Source organism: Prionailurus viverrinus, chromosome D4, assembly GCF_022837055.1.
Source record: "Prionailurus viverrinus isolate Anna chromosome D4, UM_Priviv_1.0, whole genome shotgun sequence".
NCBI lineage: Eukaryota > Metazoa > Chordata > Mammalia > Carnivora > Felidae > Prionailurus > Prionailurus viverrinus.
In genome coordinates, this window is record NC_062573.1 from 90219804 (window position 1) to 90242876 (window position 23073).

A 23073-nucleotide genomic window follows, 5' to 3' on the forward strand; every position below is an offset into this window, starting at 1 on the left:
CAAAGTGACTGTCAGCAGCATTAGGGACCACAGGTGAACGGACCGCTTGCGTCCCACCAGCCGGTGGGAGCTGAGCCCGCACCCGGGCTCTGGCAGTTAGTGCCGCTCTTGCTAATGCGACCGACAGAGAGCACCGAGCGAGGCATCTGTCAGCACAGAGCCCACAGCCTGAGGCCGCCACAGCCAAGCCAGGAGAGCTGAGCGTGTCCCGCAAGGTTCACAGGGCAAGCTTAGCACCCAAGTGTCCAGAAGTTGCTTATTTAAGAGAGAGGCAAGGTAGAGCCCCAGATTCTGGCTTCCCTCCAGCCAATACCTGCTTTCCCAAACGCTGAAGGGACCACGCGGTCTCTGGCCAACAGTAACATGACCAGAGGCGGCGTGCCGGGAAAGGTGATGTGGAACTGCCAGGAGACCGGAGTTCAGTCCCGGATTCACCACTAATTATCCGGGTGACCTTGGCCGCATCGCTCTCCCCGCTGGCCCTGGGAAAGGAACACGAGGCTGGGATCCCCGGCACGGCACCGGAGGTCGAGCTTTTCAGTGGACGCAGCTGCAGGGCCTGGCTGCACGCCCCGAGGGTACCCCTGTGCTGAGCTCCACCCTCAGGCCAACCGGCAGTGACACTGAAGCCCTTTGTTCTTTTAAAAAGGACAAGCTGGTCTGCCCCCACCCCCCTCCAGGAACGCGCCCTCCGCCTCCCCGCGTGGTCCTCGACTTCTGGGCCGGTCACGAAGAGCCTGGGGAGCCCAGCTTGGATCCAGGGAGACCGTCCGTACAGACTGCTCTCGGTGCCGGCAGCCTCCTCGCACGGTGATGGCCTCCAAGAGCTGTGCAGCACAGACGAGGTATTTGCTACTTGGTTGTAACACGCTGCAACCCAAAGGAAAAAAAACACACTTCTATTCACTGGATGTACTTTAATGCTGCGCAAAGAGAGCAGCCCAGGGCGTCAGGGTCTCCACTCAGGGCTCTGCCAAGGACAGACCCACCCTTAAGGAGAGGGGCCCCAGCAACCTCTCAGAATGAGAACATTCTTTGTGGGTCCAAGGAGTCAAAGACAGGAATGCCGTGTGTTAAACGTTCAAGGAGACAGCGATCCCTGCCGGCCACGCTGCTCCGAGGAGGGGCACGGGCTTTACGAAGAATATTTAAAACGGCCCCTGAAGTACTCATTCCATGAAAAGAGAAGCCATCGTTATTTCCAAATGGGAATGCTATGAAGTCAGTCTTGAAAGTGCTGGGGGTGGGGGCGACGGGGCCGGAGCAGGGACAAGCCTCTAAAGCTGGGATAAAAGTCCAGTAGAGCGGAAGCTGGCGGTTTCATTTTATGATGTGCCCCGAGTCTCTAATCCGCACCCTGGATCTGTATGCCGCGGGATCGTCAGGCCCAGAGGCCCGAGGAGAGAGCATCGCAGTCCAGGGGGACCGGGGATTACTTAGACAAGATCGATACTTCCCTCTATGCCGATGAAGGGGCCATCTGCATGGGCTTTGAAGGGCTTCTCGCTGTCCCCGGAGTCTGGCAGTGCCGCCGGGGGGTGGGGGGAGGGGGGTGGGAGAGCACAGGCAGGGTTGCCCGCGTGGGAACTAGACAGGTCAACACGGACGCGGCTGCTCCCTCTTGCTTGAAAAGTGGCCACAGTTTTGAGACGCAGCTCGGTCTGAGAAGGGTGAGACCTTGTCTATCAAGTATTGACCACAGCCCGTCGCACCTACCAGCGCTTCCATAAAGGAGTTTTGTTTGGTTTGGGGGTTTTGCCCCGATCTCTTTCAAGTTGCAGCCAAGATGCCACGGACACACTGAAGGGAAGCCCCTCAACCCCCTGGACCGGAGTGCTGGTTGCTGACGGCCTCCGGAGGCAAACGACAACAAACCCCACACACACACACACACACATACACACACACACACACACACACACACACCACGGGGGACTTGGAAACACCGTGGTGTGGCGCCTGAGGGCCTGGATGACCTGGAGGTCCTCCCACCCATGCGTCCCTCGGCCTCACGACATACTCCGTCACTGCTGGCCACTCTGACTCCTCCCAAACCTGTTTTCCTGGCCCTTCTGTCCCTTTGCCCGTAACCCTCAGCAGCATCTGTGGACACCCCAGTCCCGCACTTGCCTGACCTGTAAGCAGGAGCCCTGCCTGGCCCCAGGCTGTGTTCTCCGTGAGGATGAGGTCATGCTGGCCTCGTGTGGCCTCCGTGGGCCTAGCTCGGGGCATCTACAGAGAGGAGAGTGCTCAAAAAGGGGGCTCCGTGCTGGTGCCACTCACCTGGTAGGACCCTGAGTGAATGACAGACAACATAGGCGAGATTCTATTGATTTATTTTTGGCCAGTGGTGTTCGGGGAGCAGAGTGGAGGTGTGGGAGTGGGAAAGGCAGAGGTCACGGGGCGCTGCCGGGAGGAGGGCCTGGGTGAACGGGGAAAGCCCAGGGTGGCCACGAGGGAACTCTCCAGGGTGCTGACCAGCCTCAAGCTTCTGCCACAGGCCTCGTGCAGGGCTGAGAGGAGCTGCACACAAAAGGTCCTTGACATTTCCCAGGATTAAGGAATTAAAGCTCTTCATTTAGATGAACAAAAAACAGTTCCATGCTTTCCAGATGGTAAAATGCCAGATTCTGTTGCTGGCTGCCAGGAGAGTCCAAGCCCAAAGACACCTGAACTGTTCTGTACCCACTTGGTGTGATGTTATTTTCTGCAGGAACAGCCTTGCAGTTAGAGAAACACATCCAAAGACATCTGGGCTCCCAAGAAAACCCAGACAATACCACCTACTTCCCTATGAAAACCGAGGCAACCGCAGGGAAAAGAACAGAGTCTGCAGAGCTGGGAGAGAGCCCCGCCGCCCTGATGCTGGCTGCCTTCTGCCCAGGTCCTGCTGGGTGGGGGAGATGGGGCGTCAGGGCGGAACACATTGCTCTCGGGCGCCTTCTGGGGATCACCAGAGGTGCCCCTGGGCCTCTCAGGACACGGGGGAACGTTTCAGGTCCTGGGACCATGATTCTATGCCAGCACGTCACGGCTGCCCAAGAGGCACTGCTGGGCGGTGGTAATTTTGGGTACGGCTCACTCTGTGCCCGGGTGGGGCGGTCATATGCCCGGACAGAACTGAAGATGGCTGTCGCTTGGGTGGAGCATGTGGGTTGTTGTGGCAGCTGGTCTTTGGATTACCTCACTAAGAACACGTAACGTCAAGCGGGCTGTATGTATATATTTGGCCATGGATTCTGAGTTCCGCGTCCCTTCCCCCGTAGGGTAACAGCAGCCATCACTCACTGAGCACTTCCTCTGGGCAGCCACAGTGCCAAGGACTTCTTAAGCTTTATCATCATGCAGAATCCTCACGATATGGACCCCACAAAGTAGGTTCTTTTTTTTTTCTTTTTTTAAAATATTTTTAAATGTTTATTTATTCTTGAGAGAGAGAGAGAGAGAGAGAGAGAGAGAGAGAGAGAGCGCAAGCAGGGGAAGGGCAGAGAGAGAGGGAGACACAGAATCTGAAGCAGCTCCGGGCTCCGTCCGAGCTGTCAGCACACAGCCCGACGCGGGGCTCGAACCACGGACTGTTAGATCACGACCTGAGCCGAAGTCGGACGCTTCACCGACTGAGCCCCCCAGGCACCCGTATTATTTCCCCTTGTAACGGCCCCGGGACCCGAAGCGTGGAGAGGCTGAGTCCCAGCTGGCAAGTCCACGTGGGGGAGAGCCGGTTGCACATCCAGCCCGGCTGACCCCAGAGCCTGAGTCTTCTCTACTGTGTCCACAGTGAAGAGACTGCGAAGAGGTGACAGTGAAGACAAGAGGAGACATGAGGAGGGGTCAGCGAGGCGGGAGATGGGCCGGGGGAGGAGAGCTCCCCTAGGAGAGGAGAGCGGTCACTGCGGGCGAGCACCCGAGGGAAGTCGGGGGAGCCACGGACTGGAGGCGCCCTGTGCGCTCCATGCCTGTCGACTCAACCTCCCACCACTTCTCTGAGGCGAGTATTCGTCTGATCTCCATCTTACACACAGGGAAACTGAGGCAAGTCTGGCCAAAGAGGGAGTAGCGGTCACCTGGCAGAACGGCTCTCAGTCACTGTGCCGGACTGCCAGTCTCTGGAAGGGTCACTGCGGGGAATGCTGACCGGGGCCCGAGACTGGGCGAGGCAGCCTGGTGGCCCGTGGGAACAGGGCTGGGAAATGCAGGGGGGCCAGGCTTCCCGGAAGCACTTGCCGGATTCTGGCCTGGAGCGCACGGAGCCTCGGGCCACCCGTCAGGAAGAAGCCGGCTACAGAGATGAGGCCGACTCCCTGCCTCCTCTAACGGCAGAGAGCCGAGAACCGCCTCCAGCAGGGTGGGCCGCGCCCTCCTCCTCCACCCCGACCGCGGAACGGTGTGTGAGCAAGTACCCGAACAAGGCTCTCGGGCATTACCACGCTCGACGGTGGCGGAGGGCGCCTTGTGGAGGACGGTGTCGGGCTATCGCGAGGGGGAAATGAATGATCAAATCTGTTCTGTGGATACTCGCACGTGCCCCTTACAAGAAAAGGTGGTCACGAAGCAGTACTCAGGCAGCAGGCGGACAGTGATGATCCGTCCCCGCCACTCTCAGCGCCCAGGGCCCCTCGGGCTGGCGCGCCACAACATCCACTCCCGTCTCCCTTCCGCTTATCCAACCCGCTCAACACGGCCCGGCTCTCGGCTCGGGAAAGGCTGCCTCAGGCACGACCCTGGAATTGTCTGCCACCGCTCCTTCCCTGAAGCGAGTCGATGGCCCGGTCTAGGCCCCCGCAGGCCTTCCTCTGGCACCGCCCCTGGTCTGGGGTCGGCCCGCTGGCCCTCGCACCCCGTTTCATCTTTCTGGGAGTGCCAGGGCACACGAGGCAGCAGCGGGAGGCACAGGAACCCAGTGCCAAATGCCGCAGTTCGTTCTGCGACCGCACGGCCCGGGGAGGGCCGCGCTGTCCTCTGAAGCCTCTGGAACGATGACTGTGGACTCCGAGCTGGGCATCCGCGGGCTACGGCTTCTGTGCTTCCCTCGGAGTGGAAACGCCGCGAAGGATGCGCCAGCCCCCGTGGTACGATCTCTCCCGTCCCCACCTGCCCGTCTCGGCTGCACACGCGCCCCCACCTCTCAGCCTCCCCGCCGGGACTTAACGCAGGAAGTAGCCGCAGATTTGCTCGCACTCTTCCTAAGTGCCGGGATGAAAACGCACACGGTTTTGAAACGAGGAGGCTAAAGATCAAAACGGTGGCTGCCCCTGCAGAGTTTAAATGTCAGGAAAATCCGAACACGCCTGAAACCCTTCCTGGCTCTTTGTGCTTCTGCCCTTTCAGACGGCCCCCCATTCCTAAGTCCCATTCTCCGAGTCTGCTCTGCTGGAGACGGGCCGGCTATAAAAAGCCTCTTCGCCCTAGGACGAAGCGCACAGAGCCTCCGGGGCACCGCAGGAAATGACAGGAGCCTGTCGGCAGCCGTGGCCCCACAGCACGCTGTCCCCAGCCCTCCGCCGGGGGAAGGGGTCTAATGAGGAAGAGGGAAAGGGCCTACTGACAGTCCCCGCTGCAGACAAAAGGCAGGCCACATTTCGATTCACGTGGGGGGACTTGCGACAGGACCTCGTGTGCCTGTCTTTGACCCAGGGAGTCCCGCGCACGCGGCCTGAGGAGGATTTGACAGGCGTGTGCTTCTATTCTCTTAGCTCCTGACATTATCTTCCGGGAATAAAAAGGCAAGTGTGAGCTCCGCGCGGCTCTGTGAAGCAGCCCCCCTCCCACCACCTTGCTTTGTCACATCGAGGGCAAGACCCGGGAGGGGTCCCACCTTCCCAGCACGCCTCTCTCTGCGGCCGCCGCGGCTGCTTGCGGGCAGGGAAAGACACAATCCGCGGTAACTGCCACCACATGGCGAAGGAAGTCCTGGCGCTCTGCGGCACAGCAATGCTGGGAGAGGGTGCCTCCCGCCGTTCGAGGAGGCCGGGGCCGGCGGCACACAGCTGCGGCACCTGTCACCACGGGCACTGTTTTCTGCCGGGGAGAGCCCCTCTTACCGATGACCAAGGATGCTCCTTGACCGTGTCACTGTCGTCTGAAAATGCACTCTGCTCCTGATTCGGGTCCGGCCTTTCCGGACAGTGGGGATAACTAGCCCTCCCCTGCCTGGTCCGCCTGCGTGGGTGTCAGAGGGCCGACGCCAGGCAGGAGGGGACGTTTTCCGCGGCACTGTCAGTTGCTTTCTGGGGACTGCTACCAGTAACGTCGATCGGGGACACCCGAAATCTAAGTGGGTGGACAAGCAGCAAATAGGATTCTGAGACAAAGCGGAGACTAAAAGGGAGAGTTTAGAAGTGTTGCCCCCTACCTCTTCTCTGTTGGCATTCTGAGTCTGAAATGCCAAATAGCATCCCACAAATCGCACCAGATCCTCAGAACCCGCAGCAAAGTGGCCCCAGCTTTGCTCTATCGTGCGGTGTGTCCCCTGTCCCCCAACGCGGCCCGAGACTCACACAGAAAAATAAGCAAGGTACCGTCCTGCCCCTTTGTGAGTGAGGCCACACTATGTGTCCCCATCTTCCCCACCAGTGTCTAACGCAAACACAGGACTTTTTAAACAAAACCCCAAACCCTTTCCATGTGATGATGATCAGTTAAAAGCTTCCCTGATAAAAGATTGAGCTTAATTTTATACTATTTTCCAGTATCTTCCTTACACTGACAGCAAACAGACAATGTTTTAGTCGGGAAGCCAGAGGACTCTTTAACCCGCAAACCCTTACCTGCCCCTGGAACAGGAAAAGGACTCTTCACTCCCTGGAATCAGAGGGTACCATCCCCTATCCCCAAATTACGGCTCGTTAATTGAGTACAGGTCAGTATCCGAGGTCAAGTCCACTTAGGTAACAACAGTCGAAGGTACGGATGACAAGGGGCGTCCCAAAGGGCTCTGCCCACCTACGACGCGCCGATCAGCACTTGAGGTAAAACCCCCGTCCCTACAAATGCGTCTGCTTCTGCTTCAGACGCGTTACATAAACTTCGAGGGAGGAACTGGGGGGGTGGGGTGGGGGGTGCTGCTCCACGTCTCTGGCTAGACTGATATCAAATTTTAAACACTGCTTCTGTGTGTGTTTGTGGTTTTAAACAAATACAAAGAGTGCTTGGCGGGTTATTTTTAGGGGAGGTAGAATAAAAATATAGCACTGTCTCTCCACATCTATGCCTCACCAAATCTGTGTCTCACACATTTTACAACTTCCTAATAAACTTTACGCTCGCATTCAAAAATACTTAATACTACACGGAACATTAAAATACACACACACACACACACACACACACATATATATATGCAAAGGCAAGCATGTGCAAGCCCTTGTCACACGGGGTGTTTGTATGGAAATTGGACCATTGTCGAAAGGCCAGGTTATGGTCTGCAATGCTCATGGCTCCCCGAAGCCACCGCCTGCCTGTGCGGAGCCCGGGGAAGGGAGCTCATCACAATACCACAGAGGGACAACCAAGAGGAGGCAGGTTAAGAAAACAAAACCACTTTAATGCTCCTCACTATCGAAGCGACACACAGTGCAAGATAATGACGACTGTCCCTTCTCTTTAGAATGCGTTTCCACAGCTGCTGGGGGAAAACTGACGAACGCAGTCAGCCTGGATAAAGTCGGCACTCAAGGCTGAGACCTTACGCATGCTCAACAAGTACGTGCCGCAGGTATGGTCGCTTAGATGAGGACGCTACGACTCACGTGCAGCAGCCTGCCCGCGACCACACACGTTTTCCTGCAGCCTCTGGGCCGAGAGTCGGCGGCTCTTTTCTCCATTCTCCTTCTAGCTAGCTCAGCTGGGTAAAGGAGTGTTAGAGGAGTCAAGACCATCATCTTCTTTTTAAAATAAACTCAATTTCGGGGCGCCTGGGTGGCGCAGTCGGTGAAGCGTCGGACTTCAGCCAGGTCGCGATCTCGCGGTCCGTGAGTTCGAGCCCCGCGTCGGGCTCTGGGCTGATGGCTCGGAGCCTGGAGCCTGTTTCCGATTCTGTGTCTCCCTCTCTCTCTGCCCCTCCCCCGTTCATGCTCTGTCTCGCTCTGTCCCAAAAATAAATAAAAAAACATTGAGAAAAAAAAAATTAAAATAAACTCAATTTTGGACTAGAAAAGTTGCAACGATGGTGCACGTAGCTCCCACGTACCCCTCGCCCAGTTTCCCCCTGTTAATATCCTTCACGACCGGGTACCCTTGGCACAACTAAGAAACCAGCATTGGTTACTTACTATTGATTCAACTCATTTTCTCATTAACATCCTCTTTTTGTTTCACGATCCAACCCAGGATTGCATGTCCTATTTGACTGTGATAAGATCGTGAAGCTTTAGGGGCGCCTGGGTGGCTCAGTCGGTTAAGCGTCTCACTTCGGCTCAGGTCATGATCTCACGGTTCATGGGTTTGAGCCCCGGGTAGGGTTCTGTGCTGACAGCTCGGAGCCCGGGGCCTGTTCCGGATTCTGTGTCTCCCTCTCTCTCCGCCCCTCCCCTGCTCATAGTGTCTCTCTCTCAAAAAAACATTAAAAAAGAAAAAAAAAAAAGATCGTGAAACTGTAATGCTTTTACAGGCTCCCTAAATGTGTGGTGTTGCGTCTCAGACCCCTCTCCTAGCCCCAGGCATCTGTCCTACCTTAGCCTTTCACGTACAAGGGTCCAGGGAACAACGTGAAGTGATGTATTAAACACCATTAGAGGGCTGGTCCATTATGCTGCTTTGATACAAAAGCCTTAAGCTCACTGCTTAATGGGGACGGGGTCTCCTTTCGGGGTGATGAAAAGGTTTTGGGAGTAGAGGGTTCCACAGCACCACAAAGGTTCTACAAATCACAGAATTGTGTTAATTTTATGTTGACTGAATTTCACCTGCGTTACAAAAAAAAAAAAAAAACCTCCGTGATCTCCCTTCTAAGCTACCTGGCATCCCTTGGACGCAATATGACTCAAGTGGAAATGATGTGGGCTCAGCTTTCAAAACCGTGTCCCTCCTCCGCACCAATCCCTTCAATGGAATCGAGAATAAGATCCAAATTCTGCAGCAGGACCTAGAGGCACCTGCCCAGCCTGGGCTCTGCCTCTCTGCTCCACTGCACGCTCCGATGGCCCAGCCTTCGATGGTTCTTAGAACGTGCTCCTCAACACCAGGGTTCTGGGCTGCCGCTTCCGTGGCCCGCCAAGCGTCTCCCGTGGCTCTCCGCACGACCGGCGCGTCTCATGAGGTGCCCGTCCTGTTAGGTTTTGCCCCATAAAGTCCTCCTGGCACCGCCCCAACGAGAGGGGCCCCTCCTGTTCTGGATTTCGGGCCCTCATTAACAACCCAGAGTCATCATCTTCCTCGTCTGTCTTGTTTTCCCTCCCTTGTATCCCTAGCACCTCGCGCTAGGTGCCTGGCACATGGCAAAAGGGGCTCAATAAATAACTGTTGCTGAGCCGGATGAGGCAGCAGAGGAAATTGCAACCAACTCCATCATGTCCACTGCCGAATGAAAGCAGAGACGGGGGATGGCTGAGGGCAGGGGAAAGTAGCTGGTACCCCGCAGGGGAAACGGCTGGGGCGCTGTGGGGGGGTGCGGGGAGCCCGCGTAAGCCCCAGGTGCTGAGCTGCTCCGGGGAAGGGCCCCTTCCACCATCAGAAGCTGGGAGAGGATCTTCTGTAGTCACATTGCCTTTCTTCCGACATTTCCCAAACACCATTTCGTGGGGAAGCCCGACATTGGAAAAAGAAGTCACCAGGGTGTTAGGTGGGGGTGGGGGTAGGGTGAAGACGGGGCCAGCCTGCCTCTCTCAGCCTGTGCTAGGCACCTGCGTAGACCACAGGGCTCTGAGGAACGGAGCTTAAAAACTGGGTTAGCTTGGAACTCAAAAGCCTCTGTGTTTTTCTTTTTTCTTTTTTTTTTTTTTAAGGTCTGATTTCTGTACAGCAAAACTCACCCTTTGTAGGTGTGAGAGAACAGGAAAAAATACATGTATTTTTTTCATCTCCGTCCCTGGTTCCTGGCATAGAGCTCCTGAAACCCTAAGCGACAGAGTGCTAGGGGTATCTCTCGTTCTAATGAGGGGACCATGGGTGGGCACCTGGATGGGGGCTGGTTACCAGAAAGACCAAGCCATGATCAGAGTAATTAGAGGCTTAGAATTTTCTGTCCCATCCCCCATCCTCCAGAGAAAGGGAGTGGGGCTGGAAACAGAGTTAATGATCGAGTATGTCTGCGTGAGGGGGCCTCCATGAACTCCCAGCAGCACAGGGGCGCTGGGCTGGCTCAGTTGGTGGACTCTTGATCTCAAGAGTTGTGAGTTCGAGCCCCACACTGGGTGTAGAGATTACTTAAAAATAAAATCTTGGGGCGCCTGGGTGGCTCAGTCGGTTAAGCATCCGACTTCGGCTCAGGTCACGATCTCACGGTTCGTGGGTTCGAGCCCCGCGTCAGGCTCTGTGCTGACAGCTCGGAGCCTGGAGCCTGTTTCAGATTCTGTGTCTCCCTCTCTCTCTGCCCCTCCCCCACTCATGCTCTGTCTCCCTCTGTCTCAAAAATAAATAAACATTAAAAAATTAAAAAAAAAAAAAAAAGAAAGAAAGAAAGAAAAGAAAATCTTAAAATCCCAGTAGTACAGGGCTCAGGGCGCTTCCAGACTGGCCAACACAACCCCAGAAGGGTGATGTGCCCCCACTCCACAGGGACAGAAGCGTCTGTGCTTGAGACCCTCCCAGACATTGCCCTGTGTGCCTCTTCATCTGGCTGTTCACCCGTATCCTTTCTCGGATCCTTTAATAAACTGGGAGGAGTTAAGTAGGCATGTCCCTGAGTTGTGCGAGCTGCTCTGGCGAATTAACAGATGGGCGCCGGGGAACCTCTAATCTACGGCCGGTAGCACAGAAGCACGGGTAAGAACCCGAACTTGTCACTGCGGTGTCTCCGGGTACACAGTGTCAGACTGAGCTAAGCTGTAGGACACCAAGCTGGGGTCCGGGACTTGCCTGTTATTGTGGGGCAAACCCCCACACGTCTGGTGACCAGAAGAGGCAGAAGTGAAGTGTTTCATGTGCCCAGTAAAGGCGACTCACTGCAGACAAACACAGGAGGGAAGGACTGGGGTGTCCCCTGTATAGGAAGGAAAACGCAGGTCTTCCTCTAGGGTAGGTATACGGTTCCAGGAGTTTGGAAACATAATAGTGTGCAATCACCACCACAATTAAGATCCAGAATATTTCCATCACCCTAACACATCTCCTCTTGCCCCTTTGGGGACAATCTCTTGCCCTTACTCCTAGCCCTTGGAAACCACTGGTCTGATTTCTGTCCCTAAGGTTTTCTCTTTTCTAGAATGTCATATAAGTGGAATCGTATCGTGAGCAACCTTTTGTGTCTGGCTTTTTTCGTTAAACACACACACACACAAAACAACCCTCTAACTTAAGACCAATGTTTATACTTTAAAGCATTCACATTTCTCTTACTGCCTCATGAGTAAGAAGCAAAAAATAAAGCTTACCTTCTGGAAAACTTGATAGTTGGATTTGGACCATATATCAAGCTGGGAGGGAAAGAGAGAAAAGCATCATCAGCATCGCTTTTAGAATTTTGGACTTCAAGAGATGACGCTGTAACCCCTGCTATACCTGTCAGCTTGAAATAATAAACGTGATTACGGAATAACAGAACCATGGCATTGCACAGGCGTCTCAAATGTCCTGCTTGACTTTCTTCTTTCTCAGCCTGTCAGTGATTTAAGGAAGCCAACAGAAGGGACACAGAGAAGTCAGTTGGAGCCACCTGCTGCATCCAAGGCCACATGAGCTGAGCTTCTGGCTCACTCTTCTAACCTGGACTCCTACCATGGTTCTCTTGAATGCCAATGTCAATCCTGCCTCAGGACCTTTACACTTGCTGTACCCTTTGCCTGAAATCCTCACATGGCTCCTCGTAGCTCTCTGCAGCTCAAATGTCACCTTATTAGAGAGTCATATGCCAGTTACCATGTCTAAGATATTATTTCCACATGTGCTATCTTGATTCTCTTTGTCTTTTTAAAAATTTGAAATTTTCATTATGCTTAAAACTGTCTGGAACTTTTTTTTAAAGTTTATTGGGGCGCCTGGGTGGCGCAGTCGGTTAAGCGTCCGACTTCAGCCAGGTCACGATCTTGCGGTCCGTGAGTTCGAGCCCCGCGTCGGGCTCTGGGCTGATGGCTCAGAGCCTCGAGCCTGTTTCCGATTCTGTGTCTCCCTCTCTCTCTGCCCCTCCCCTGTTCATGCTCTGTCTCTCTCTGTCCCAAAAATAAAATAAAACGTTGAAAAAAAAAAAAAATTTAAAGTTTATTTAAGAGAGAGAGGGAGAGCAGGGGAGGAGCAGAGAGAGAGGGAGAGAGAGAGAGAGAGAGAAAGAGAGAGAGAGAATCCCAAGCCGGCTCTGAGCTGTCAGCACAGAGCCCAATGTGGGGCTCGATCCAATCAACTGTGAGGTCATGACTTGAGCTGAAATCAAGAGTCGGACGCTCAATCGAATGAGCTACCCAGGCGCCCCCAGCCTGGAACGTTCTTTTGCTCATGTTGTCCTGATGTGGGACCTAGCATGTCATAGACATCAGTAGGTCTTTGCCGAGTGGAGGAAAGCTAGCAGCTTCCAGCTGCTGAGGACCTGTTCCATGCCAAGCACCACCCTGGGCCCTCCATATGCACTCTCACTTAATCCCTGGAATAAGCCAGTGCGGCTGGTCCCACTAGCAACCTTACTTTCCAGAATGAGACAATGAGACAATGGTTCGGAGCCATCTGATTGCCTGTGGTAATGTGGAGGGGCTTACTTATGGATGGTCTCCCCCCGTGGTGCTCAAACTTGGCTGGTCAGAAGCTGCGGGGCTATTTTTGTTTTTGTTTTTTGTTTTTGATGTACAGATTCCTTGGTTCCTCCCCAGGAGTGTCTGAATTAGCAGTTGTACAAGTGGGCCTGAGAATCCATTCATTTGTCTGTCTGTTTTAGCTTTGCTTCCCAAACGGTGACACAACTGTGGTGGCCGGTCAGGCCAGGGACCCTTGATCTTGCACACACCTGTGAAGGATCACAGACGAGGGAGCAGGAGATCCCGGCTGGGGCTTGGAGTAAGCCCAGGCCAGTCCTCCTCTGGCTCTACCTGATCGTGCACAGGGCACTTCGGTGGCTTATTCTAATCAGAAGGATTTTTGTTTTACAGTTTTGTTATGATGAATCCAGTCAATGCATTCTCATTGTTTCATGAGTTTAGAACAAATGAAGTATAGCAAAAATACAATGACCCCCAACACAGTGCTGGCTCAAGGATACTGCAGATTAAAAGACGGGCTGTCAGTATGTCCCCTGGGTATGTCCCCCTCCAACTCTAACATAGGAGTTCAAGAGCTGAACAAATTGAAACAGCTGGTCAATGGGCCTCTTGGAACCCGCCTTTGGGGTTGGCCAGTGGTCACGGTAGAAGCCTGAGATATGACTGCATGGCCTATAGGTTGTGTTATTGATCTTGGAGCACCTGGGAACAAGAGAAGCAATCAGATGGGACGATTCCTCTAAGAAAACAGGGAGTGGAGTGTTTTGCTTGGCTGGACCACTTCAGGGTTTTGTTTTGTTCTCAGGAAAACACCAACACCTGCTTTTCTGAAAATGGTCCTTGGAAATCAAAAGGTAGTCTGTGAGCTGGCATGCATTCGGTTCTCCCCGGCTTCCTCCCGTTCAGAATTAGTTTCGTGTAAACTTCGCCGTGTTTGAGAACTTTCAGGCCAAGGAGGAGGCGGAGAGGATTCTAAGGAAGCCCTTTGACCCCCTGCGTGCCTCCTGCTGGAGAGGGCAGGCTTAGCCGATCCAAGGCCAGGAAAAGGGCTGCAAGAACACCGCCTGAACGTTCGCTCGAATTGGCCCACCCCTCCCCGTTCCCTCGGCTGTTACCAGCTCCTTCCCGGTTTCCACAGACGCCCCTAACTGACCCTGTTCCTTCTACTCTGGCTCAGCGGCTCTCCAGAAAGGGGGTTATCAATGTTCAGTCACTGTCCCCTGGCCACCCCCCACCTCCACTTAAACCACTTGATTAAAAAAAAAAAAAATCTTTAGGCGTTAGAATTTTAATTTGGCAGGTTAGCAATTTGTAGGGGGGAAAAGTGACATGTTACCTCCAGGTAACTCCGAAGGAAACCTCAGAAGAACTCTATGAAATGAATTCCCCACACTGTCCATTGTGGGGAAGAAAAACAGCCGGCCAGCCGGTCGTGCCTAGGGGAAGTCAGGTCCCTGCTGGGTTCTCAGGGCCACAGTGTAGCCCAGGGCTTTAAAATGCTGCACTTAACGATTATTCAGAGAGGGCAGAACGAATAAGAATGATTTTTTTTTTTTTTTTTTTTTTTTTGTAGCTCTTAGCTCTACCAAATCACTGCCAAGACGACAGGGAGATGCCAAAGATTCTAAATCTACATTTTAGGGAGAAAAGCATCAGTGTCTCTACTTGGAACTGACGCCGTTCTCCTTCCATTTGAGGCCCACAGATGTTTCTTCCGAGGTTCTCCACGGTTTATCCCTCCTGCCTGCCTGTTCCCATCAGACGTAGGCAGACTAAGACATAAACACAGGGCCATGGAAAGAGAGACAAGGAAGAAGCTGCACAGAAACCAAAAAGTTCTAGTTTTTATTTAAAAGAGACAATTAAAAAAAAAAAAAAACTCTTCGGTATCTGCAGACTGTTTTAATGGAGAAATTATCCAGGGAGAAATACGCACAAGTTTAATTAAGAGGTGGACTCTCCAGCCTAATTGTGGCTTCTCAAAACACACCATGCTCATTCAAAGTGAGCACGCTGCTCTTTTCGAAAGGTGGTTTAAATATATTATTCAGGACCCTAGGGAATAGCTCCAACCATCTGGGAACGAAGGATGTCAGGCGATACAGCCTATGTAACAGGTGCACACGGGTAAGAAAGGGATCCGACGACAATGGGTCCCCGCGTTGCTGCAAAGGCACAGCAGGCAGTTTGTAACTTGATTTTCTGCTAGATTTATGCCAAAGAAAGCCACTGAAGTGAGTGTTCTGGAGTCAGTGCCCTGCCTTTCCTCAGGGCCAGGAAGATTTCAGAAATTCATTTCAGGGAACCAGGACGGATCCAAGTGAATATTTATTAGCTTCAGCTTATTTGCTGCAGAGGCAGGCATGGCTACCAATTTTTTACTGGCTGTGATATTCAAAAAGGAGCCTTCTGGAAGCTGTAAACTTTCAGCCTGATGAATGGGAAATTATTCTGCACTACAGGGAAAGAAATTAAAGCACCCCTCAGTATTCTGGGCGAGCATTAGGAAAACCTTAAAATGGAAAAGCCAACTTTATGGTAATTGGTGGCTGAATCTGCAGTCTTAGGAGTAGCCTCTGGGCCTCTGGGGATTGAAATGAGTATTTGGGGGGTAGGAGTGTGCTCTATTCTTGGGCAAAATGGAAACAAACCCCACAGACGATCAACTGCTCCAGCACAGACACATCTGCTCTCAGGTTCGACATCAAGATGTCAAAGGGCCTCTCGACTCATGAGAATGGTGACAATCAGCTGAGTTACCAGAGAGAACACTCAGCACGCCCAACATCAGGAGGCGAGGACACGGCAGCTATGTCACTGACCCCCGCCATCGGCATCTCTAGCACAGCCAGCGAGGGCAGACGCCATTCGCGAAGGACCATGCATTTGGTCCGCACGATACCTGCGTTACCTTTCTAAATGCTTCCAGGGTTCCGGACGAGGATGATAAAACCATTCCCGACTCACAGAGGAGGACACTGAGGCTCACAGAAGTTGAGTAACCTGCCCAAGACCACACAATGAGTATGTGGTGGAAAATTCAAAACCAGGCCTGTCCCCAGAGGCCCAGCTGCCAACCTGGAGGACTGCCTATCGGCTAGAATCCAGGAGTGCCGACTGCTAGCACCCCTGAGCTGTCGTGGCTGTTGCGGGGGGCGGGGGGCACACTCTTGCGAAGTTCAGTAGGACAAGTCTGCTTCGAGGCCTGCTCGTGTGACAGTCGTCGCCACTGAAGTGAAAACTTCTGGCAGCTTATCGGGAAGTTACCAATTCTTCATTTCCAAAAACACAGTACAAGATACTATAAATTATCTAAAATGGACAATTCCAAAGAAAACGTAGAAAGCCTCACGAGGGTCTTCCATCTTTTAAAGCTTTTATTAGCAGCTTCACCTCGCAAGGTCAACAGGTGATGAGTCTGTGGGGGGTGGAGGGCCACAGACCAGCAGCGGTCCTACACTTCTCCGTGACTGTCCCGGTTTTCCAAACCATCCGCTTCTACGTGGTCCCCTTCTTAATGTGCCCACTCTTCCCTGGAGAATACAGAGGTGGGCAAGTCTTCCCAAAGAGAGTAGTGGTACAGGTCGGCTGCTCAACTTTTCACTTGCCATCAGGACAGACATTCGTTGCCAAAAACTGCTGAAAGCACAACTCCGGGGTACCCTCTGCATGCGAATTACACCGGGTCCCCTTCCCCGGCTTCCCCCCCTTCCCCCATAAGCAACAAGAGGCCGTTTTTCTGAAGGTCGTCTGAACAATTTCAAAGGCTATAACAAATCAAAATGTTCCCTGCATCTAATATCAAACGGGGCCGATGCCAACACTTATTAGAGAAATCAGATTCCAGCTTCCCCAGCCCCCTCGACCCCCCCCCTCTGCCACGCACACACCCCACTTTGAAGTGGGAAGAATGCAGGGATCAGAAATCACCCTGGAGACAGCTCTGGCTGTCTTTGAAGGTTCCCTTTGATACTACTATTTCTCTCCCTCTCTTTCGCTAGGAGGCTAAAAGCTGCCTTTTTTATTGATATGGGGTAATTAATGAAGCTATAGCATTAACATAACCTAAATCCCCTAATAAGATAAATTCAACCGAGACACTTGTATTTCTTCAGTTAAGTCTGACGGGTGTAAAATCAGGACAATGGCCAGGTATTCAACTTAAATCTGCCTTTTAACATGCTGAGTCATGGCTCTCCGCTCCTCCCTGGTTACCGTGAATAGCGGGTTGGTAAGTTTTAAAAGCATTTTTGTATTTTATTAGAGGAATGAGTGTACTGGAGCTTGATCTCAAAAATACGCATCCCAGGTAAAGAGGCAGACCGATTAGGGCAGTGGTGGCCGGTGGTTACTGCAAAATGCAAAGTGACAGCCTTGCAGGGATTCTGACGGGGGGGGGGGGGGGGGGGGAACCTGCCCGGTCTGGAAATGAGGGCGGTGGGGGGCCGGGGGGGGGGGGGGCGGAGGGTGGCGCTGGGCCACTATTGCAACCAAAGGGCCAATTAAACTTTTCAGGACGTGCTGGCTGCTTGGGGTCTGGGGGACACAGACCTGCTGCGGTCGCAGAGGTTCAGGCCCCAGCAAGTTGGTGGCTTTCCAAGCCACACCCACCGAATCAGTGGCTGTGCTCAGACTGCAGCAGATTACCCCCAGGCCAGCACCCGGGCACCAGCTCAGCAAACGCAGGGCTGCAGGTTGGGAACAGCAAAACTGCAGGCAGCAATCTGTTCCTGCGGACCACACCCCAAGCTCCCACGGCTCCTTCCAAAGGTTACATTTTGTTTGGGGTAGGCGAGACATTTCCACACAGTAATTACCCTAATGCTTACGTGTATATAAATATATATAGATTCACATCCACCGGCATCAGTACTGAAAATAGAACGCTAATAACGTCTGCATGGTTTTGCAAAGTGCTCTGAAAAAAAGAAGGGGCTAATCAAATTGGCTAGGATTCGATTCCGGGCAGACCAGCCGATTGAGGGCATCTCGGCCAGATGAGGTGAATGTACCTTTAAAAGCACCAGCGACTCGGTCCTCTCGATCTCGCTCTTCCCAGTGTTAGGGTCCCTGCTGACCACTTGGGCCGATGTGCGCAGATGTAAAACGCGGCGAGAGGCCTCCAGTATCGCATGTGTGATGTGAATCATAGCTGAATTCAGCTTCCCAGACACACACTCGGGGTCCTGATGAGCAGGGAGCCCACGCTAATCTCTCACCAGGAAGACACGTGCCATGTGCACACGTGTGTGTACCTCCTTCATTTTCTAATTTACTTAATGACTTCACTCCCTGCTGCTTCCTTGGGTCCTGTTGTGATGTTTGGTTCGCCACTTTTCCATCCCCGCTGAAGCATTTTCACATCCCGCGTGGGCTTCTCCGGCTATCCCTTCCCGTGTGTCACCGGGCTTCTCCGGCTCTCCGGGCACCGAGGCACAGCCCCGGGACAGAATCACAGGACACAGTCGGGCCCCTTGAGGTGCTCCTGGCAGACGGGGTCTGAGGCCTGGCGTGGTGTGACCGCGGGCAAGTCCGCTGTACCGTTCCGGGGCTCAGTCTCCTCGTCTGCTGAACGAGTCTGACTTAGACAGAACCTAGGACTCTATTATCCCCGTGGGCCAAGTTTGCTCAGCAGGACGCCTACAAGGTCAACACATGGAATCCTCTTGGTGTTTCTATCAATTGCAAGATAGAAAGGTAAACAAATAACCAGGAGGTGCTAGTTCTAATCCTGGACAAAGACCGTTCTAAACGCTACACGCGTGTTCATGAGGAAGCTAGCCTGTGCTGCATTCGGACGCACACCTGGGCCTGTGTCTCCAGAGCCCATGCTTGTACAAGAGGCTCCTGGGAAAATGGGGACAGGAAGAGAAGAGGATGGCAGGAGGTCAGTGTGAAGGGCAGAGGGAGTCTGTCAGGTGGACAAGGGGGAGAAAGCATCCCAGGCCAAGGGCACAGAGGGTGCAGACGGGCGACAGAGTCGTGGGAGCCCCAAGCGGCACGAAAGGCTGGAAGATGAAGCTTGCATATGGAGACGGACGGCAGGCGAGGTCACGAAGGCAGGGGCCGCATCACTCGACATTTCTATGCATTGCTAAGGAGCTTGGATTTTATTCTAGAAGCCAGGGTTTTCAGAAGCATTGCTGCTCAACGCCACTGTCACAATGTACTCTGAGATTAAAGGGAGAAACGATGAATTTGGGGTTCAAATAAGTTGGGAAAACATCACACGCTATGTCCTCCTCTAGGGAGATTCGTAAGACACTCAGCAACCTAAAGCTTCTAGGAATTTCTACGGTCAAAACGCCTACTGACCCTTCCCTACCCCCGTGTTTCTCAGACGTTTTGACTGTGGCCTGCTTCGTGTCCAACACCTATCAATAGTCTACTTCCCTGTTTGCTTTGGGCAATGCGGGTGGTGCACAGGAGTCATGTGCTTGGCTGTGTATCCTGGGAAGACCACTCTGGAAGCCAAGGGAAGGACAGGCCGTGGGAGGGAAATAAGACTGGAGACAAGGCACGAGGAGGCCAGTGCACTCTCTCCGTTGAGAAATGAGAACCCGGAAGGGCAGGCGGGGCCCAACTTGGGAGAGATTTAAGCGGGAGAATCACCAGAATCCACTAGATTTGAGGGAGGGGACGGTTTCAGTGGTTAGGTGGGGTACGATTAACAGCAGCGGGAAACCAAGTTTCAGGAGGAAGCGTGACAGGCTGAACGTGAGGTGCACCTGGGGAGGAGAGGTCCCACCTAGACACAGGTCGCGAGCGATCCTCGTGGGCTGACACACAAAACCACGGCGTGGGGGGATGGTCGGAAGCCCCTGAAGAGGAGCGACCAGAGAGAAATCCTAGAGACGTACATTCGCGACTGTTTTCTAAGTCCCTTGTTTAGGTGCAGAGTAAGAAGGACGTTAGTTATCTACTGAGTACGGACGAGGTGGCAAAGTGCCAAGTGCGTTCCGGGTCTTATTTAGGACACTTCCGGAACGGGGCAGTTAAATGCCACGTGAAAGGGATCAGGCAAAGCAGGTAAAACCTCACTCCTCAGAATCTAACATCAGAGAATGTTTCCTTCCTCTCTTGAGTCTGGATCTCTTATCACATGGTCGCTACCGCTGCTTAGCTTTCTAGGTTTCTAGCCTTGTGTCCCCAGTGCACCTGTGAGACCCTGGACGGCAAGGGCTGTGTTTCACACCAGCCGTGACTACGGAGTCGTGAACCTCGGACAAAGGCAACGAGAACCACAACTCTCAATGGCCAGGAGCAGTGACGCGGGGGCTCCTGGCCAGGGTACGCGCTACCCCGGGGCTGCTTCTGCGGAGGCTAACCAGTTTGGAGCTGCTCGTCAGAACGGCCGCCAGAGTCCACGAATCGTACACAGGATCACAAATCATACACACGCCCGCCCTGATGACGCACATTATTCTCCATCCCTGCTCTAAAGAGTCACTCTGGTGTTTCGAAAGAGAAACAAGAAACCTCCCCTCGAGGAATGCTTTGTTTTCAATGGGGAGACATCCGAGGACTTGGCAGAGTCCCTGAAGTGAGAGCAGCTTCCCTCGTCGACAACACTTGAGTGGGACGTGGAAATGTGGGGTCACTTGTTCAAAACACAGCTCTTGTGCAACACACCGGTATGTGCTAAGCTACCTTTGCCACTTTGGGAAGAACGTTCTGTCCTCATTATAATGTGGCTGTCGGACGGGGCGGGGCTAGCACCGTAACAAACTTCAGAATTTTTACGGGGATTCGCGAAGCAAAGGGAGAGCTCAGGAGAGAGGGGCAGACAGAGGCTTAGTGCAAAGCAGTGGGCAGGGTGTGTCCGGGTGGGCATCTCAGGCGGAGCAGTGCTCATTACGTTCCGGAAGCAAACACAAACGAAGGCTGTCAGCTCCCATTAGCATCCTCTGACGCTTGCTATACAGCCATATGGACAGTGTGCAGTCGAGAGGAATTAGGGGTTCACACGGGTGAACCGTCTATGAAACAAATCACCCACGGAAATAACTTCTCTTTTTTCAATTACTGTGTTCCCTACATACTGCCGTGGATGCGCGACTTCCTCAGGGCCCCTCGTTAGTCTCATGGAAAAAGATCAGAAGCAGGCTGTGTGTCAAACTAACTCGAAGTTTCCTCGTGGTTCTAGGAAAAGCAAGATGCCGAAAATGCCCAACCCTGGGCTATTGATGTGCTTGCACTACTAGGCAAAAAGGAAAAAAAAAAAAGAGAAAAAAAAAAAAAAGACAAAGAAATCCATTTCCTCAGAAGACACATTTAATGAGGCAACTGGGGTCTAAGGTGATAAATTAGAAATTCAACTGAGGGCATCAGGCTTAAAGGAACAAGCAGAAGCATGATGAAAAATGCAGGGGGAGAGAGAGAAATGTTTTTCTGTGCAACGTTCATCTTCCTACTGATAAACTATGCTGGCTGATCATTTCGGCTATGACTGCTGGCGTCTAATGTCATTCATCTGGGACTCTACTACATCTGCTCTGGGATACGGGAAATAAAGGGAAACAGAACAGAAGACTCCAGAACGCTTACCTTGCCATCTTCCGTGTAGACATTTTCATTATATCCCTTAACTATTGTTCGATCAATGAACAGGCTCCGCATGACGACAATCACTTTCAACACCTTTCCCAAGGTCACCTGTCAAAACACGTGCACGTGGGCATGAGAGCTTACACTCGAACATGCAAATGCAGGAAGCGGGGCAAGACGATGTGAACAAGAAAGGGTCACCTCTCCCTCTTGTTCCAGAGGGACGTGCCGGAGGGCCTTCTGAGGGAAGACATCCTCAAACGTTCATGAACCAGCCCTGAGAACAAGGCCCTCCCGCCGTTGCTTCAGGATGGACGGGTCCCCATTTATCCACCTATGCCGAATTTATTCAGATTTTTAAATCTCAAGATGAGTTCCGTATGTTTACTACTTGGCGGATAAAATGAAATTTCCTTCTATTTGGTTCTATCTTAAGATGATCCTGTTCAAAGGCTATCTATGATTCTGGCATCCCAGGATTTGGTAAACGCATTTGTTTGCCTGTTATTTCGTGGCCCCACGTACGCACAAGGATTATGTAGAGACGACAACAGAGAGATGAAAGGTAGGTGCCAAATGCCCGCCTGGCTCAGCGATCTATTTATAATAGCTGGTAGTAGGTGGAGACACAATACCAAGTAAGTTCTGGAGGTAAATGGAAAGTAGCTGAATTTTGTCTCCAAAAAGGGACACGATCCTGGAAATCCATTAAGTGCTTTTACTCTGTTAGAAACGAAGCATGTATCGTGGATAAAAAACAAAACCCACACACCTAAAGAAGCACGCAGTTTCCTATAACGCCAGGGAAGAAGTAACCCGCCGTGCTTGCTGGGACGGGCTGGGCACTAAGACTGGAAGCGGCACCTCCCTTGCTTTCAGGGGCTCACGTAACTCTGCCAATACTCTGCTAAGCCTCTTGTGTTCATTTCCTAGATGAGACCCTAGAGGCGTACTTGGAACACGACCCATCCTAGGCCCACGGTCTGGGTTGTTTGATGAGGCTCCAATATCACAGGATGGACCCCAAAAGACCCCCCTGTCCCAATCCTTTTTTTTTCCTAGTTAAAAAAAAATTTTTTTTTTTTTTTACATTTATTTGAGAGACAGAGAGAGACAGAGTACAAGTGGGAGAGGGGCAGAGAGAGGGAGACACAGAATCCAAAGCAGGCTCCAGGCTCTGAGCTGTCAGCACACGGCCCGATGCGGGGCTCGAACTCACAGACTGCGAGATCATGACCTGAGCCGAAGTCGGGCACCCTACTGACTGAGCCCCCCAGGCGCCCCCCGCCCCCGCCCCTCCCCCCGCCTGCCCCAATCCTAACTCCACGAGCCAACATGCGCTCTGTTTCTGTGGATGCCGCCCTCAACCGTCCTCTCCTTATTTCCCTGTTCTCCACGGCTTCTAACCAACTGTCCACAGCAAAAACCCTCCTCTTTCCTCGACTAGTCCTGGAGGGGCAGCGAACATTCCTAGTATCCGGTTCCTTCAGGAACTTCTAAGTGCTGAGAGGAGCTCTCTATTTTTGTATGCTTAAAATGGCCCAGGATTATACACAGTGTAAGAAAAAGACAGGATAGCCTTATCTACATTTGAGAGAGTGTTAGTAAAAACCTCTCGTTTCTGTGTAGTGCTTTCAAATATTGCATACCACGTAGCATTTCATGGGCCATTTCTTGTATCCCTGGAAAT

General features: G+C 52.7%; 1 protein-coding gene across 4 annotated transcripts in view; it reads right to left on the reverse strand.

Annotated features, from left to right (window-relative positions):
* Positions 1–23073, reverse strand: part of MED27 (mediator complex subunit 27) — a 199371-nt gene that overhangs the window by 9244 nt on the left and 167054 nt on the right. For 2 of the 4 annotated variants that reach the window (XM_047830717.1, XM_047830715.1), the window contains exons 5-6: positions 21384–21491; positions 11529–11570 (exon numbers count right to left, since the gene is read on the reverse strand). In XM_047830717.1, the coding sequence (XP_047686673.1) occupies positions 11529–11570; positions 21384–21491 (150 nt within the window). The remainder of the gene's footprint in view (positions 1–11528; positions 11571–21383; positions 21492–23073) is intronic. The other 2 variants (XM_047830718.1, XM_047830716.1) reach the window with 1 other exon arrangement.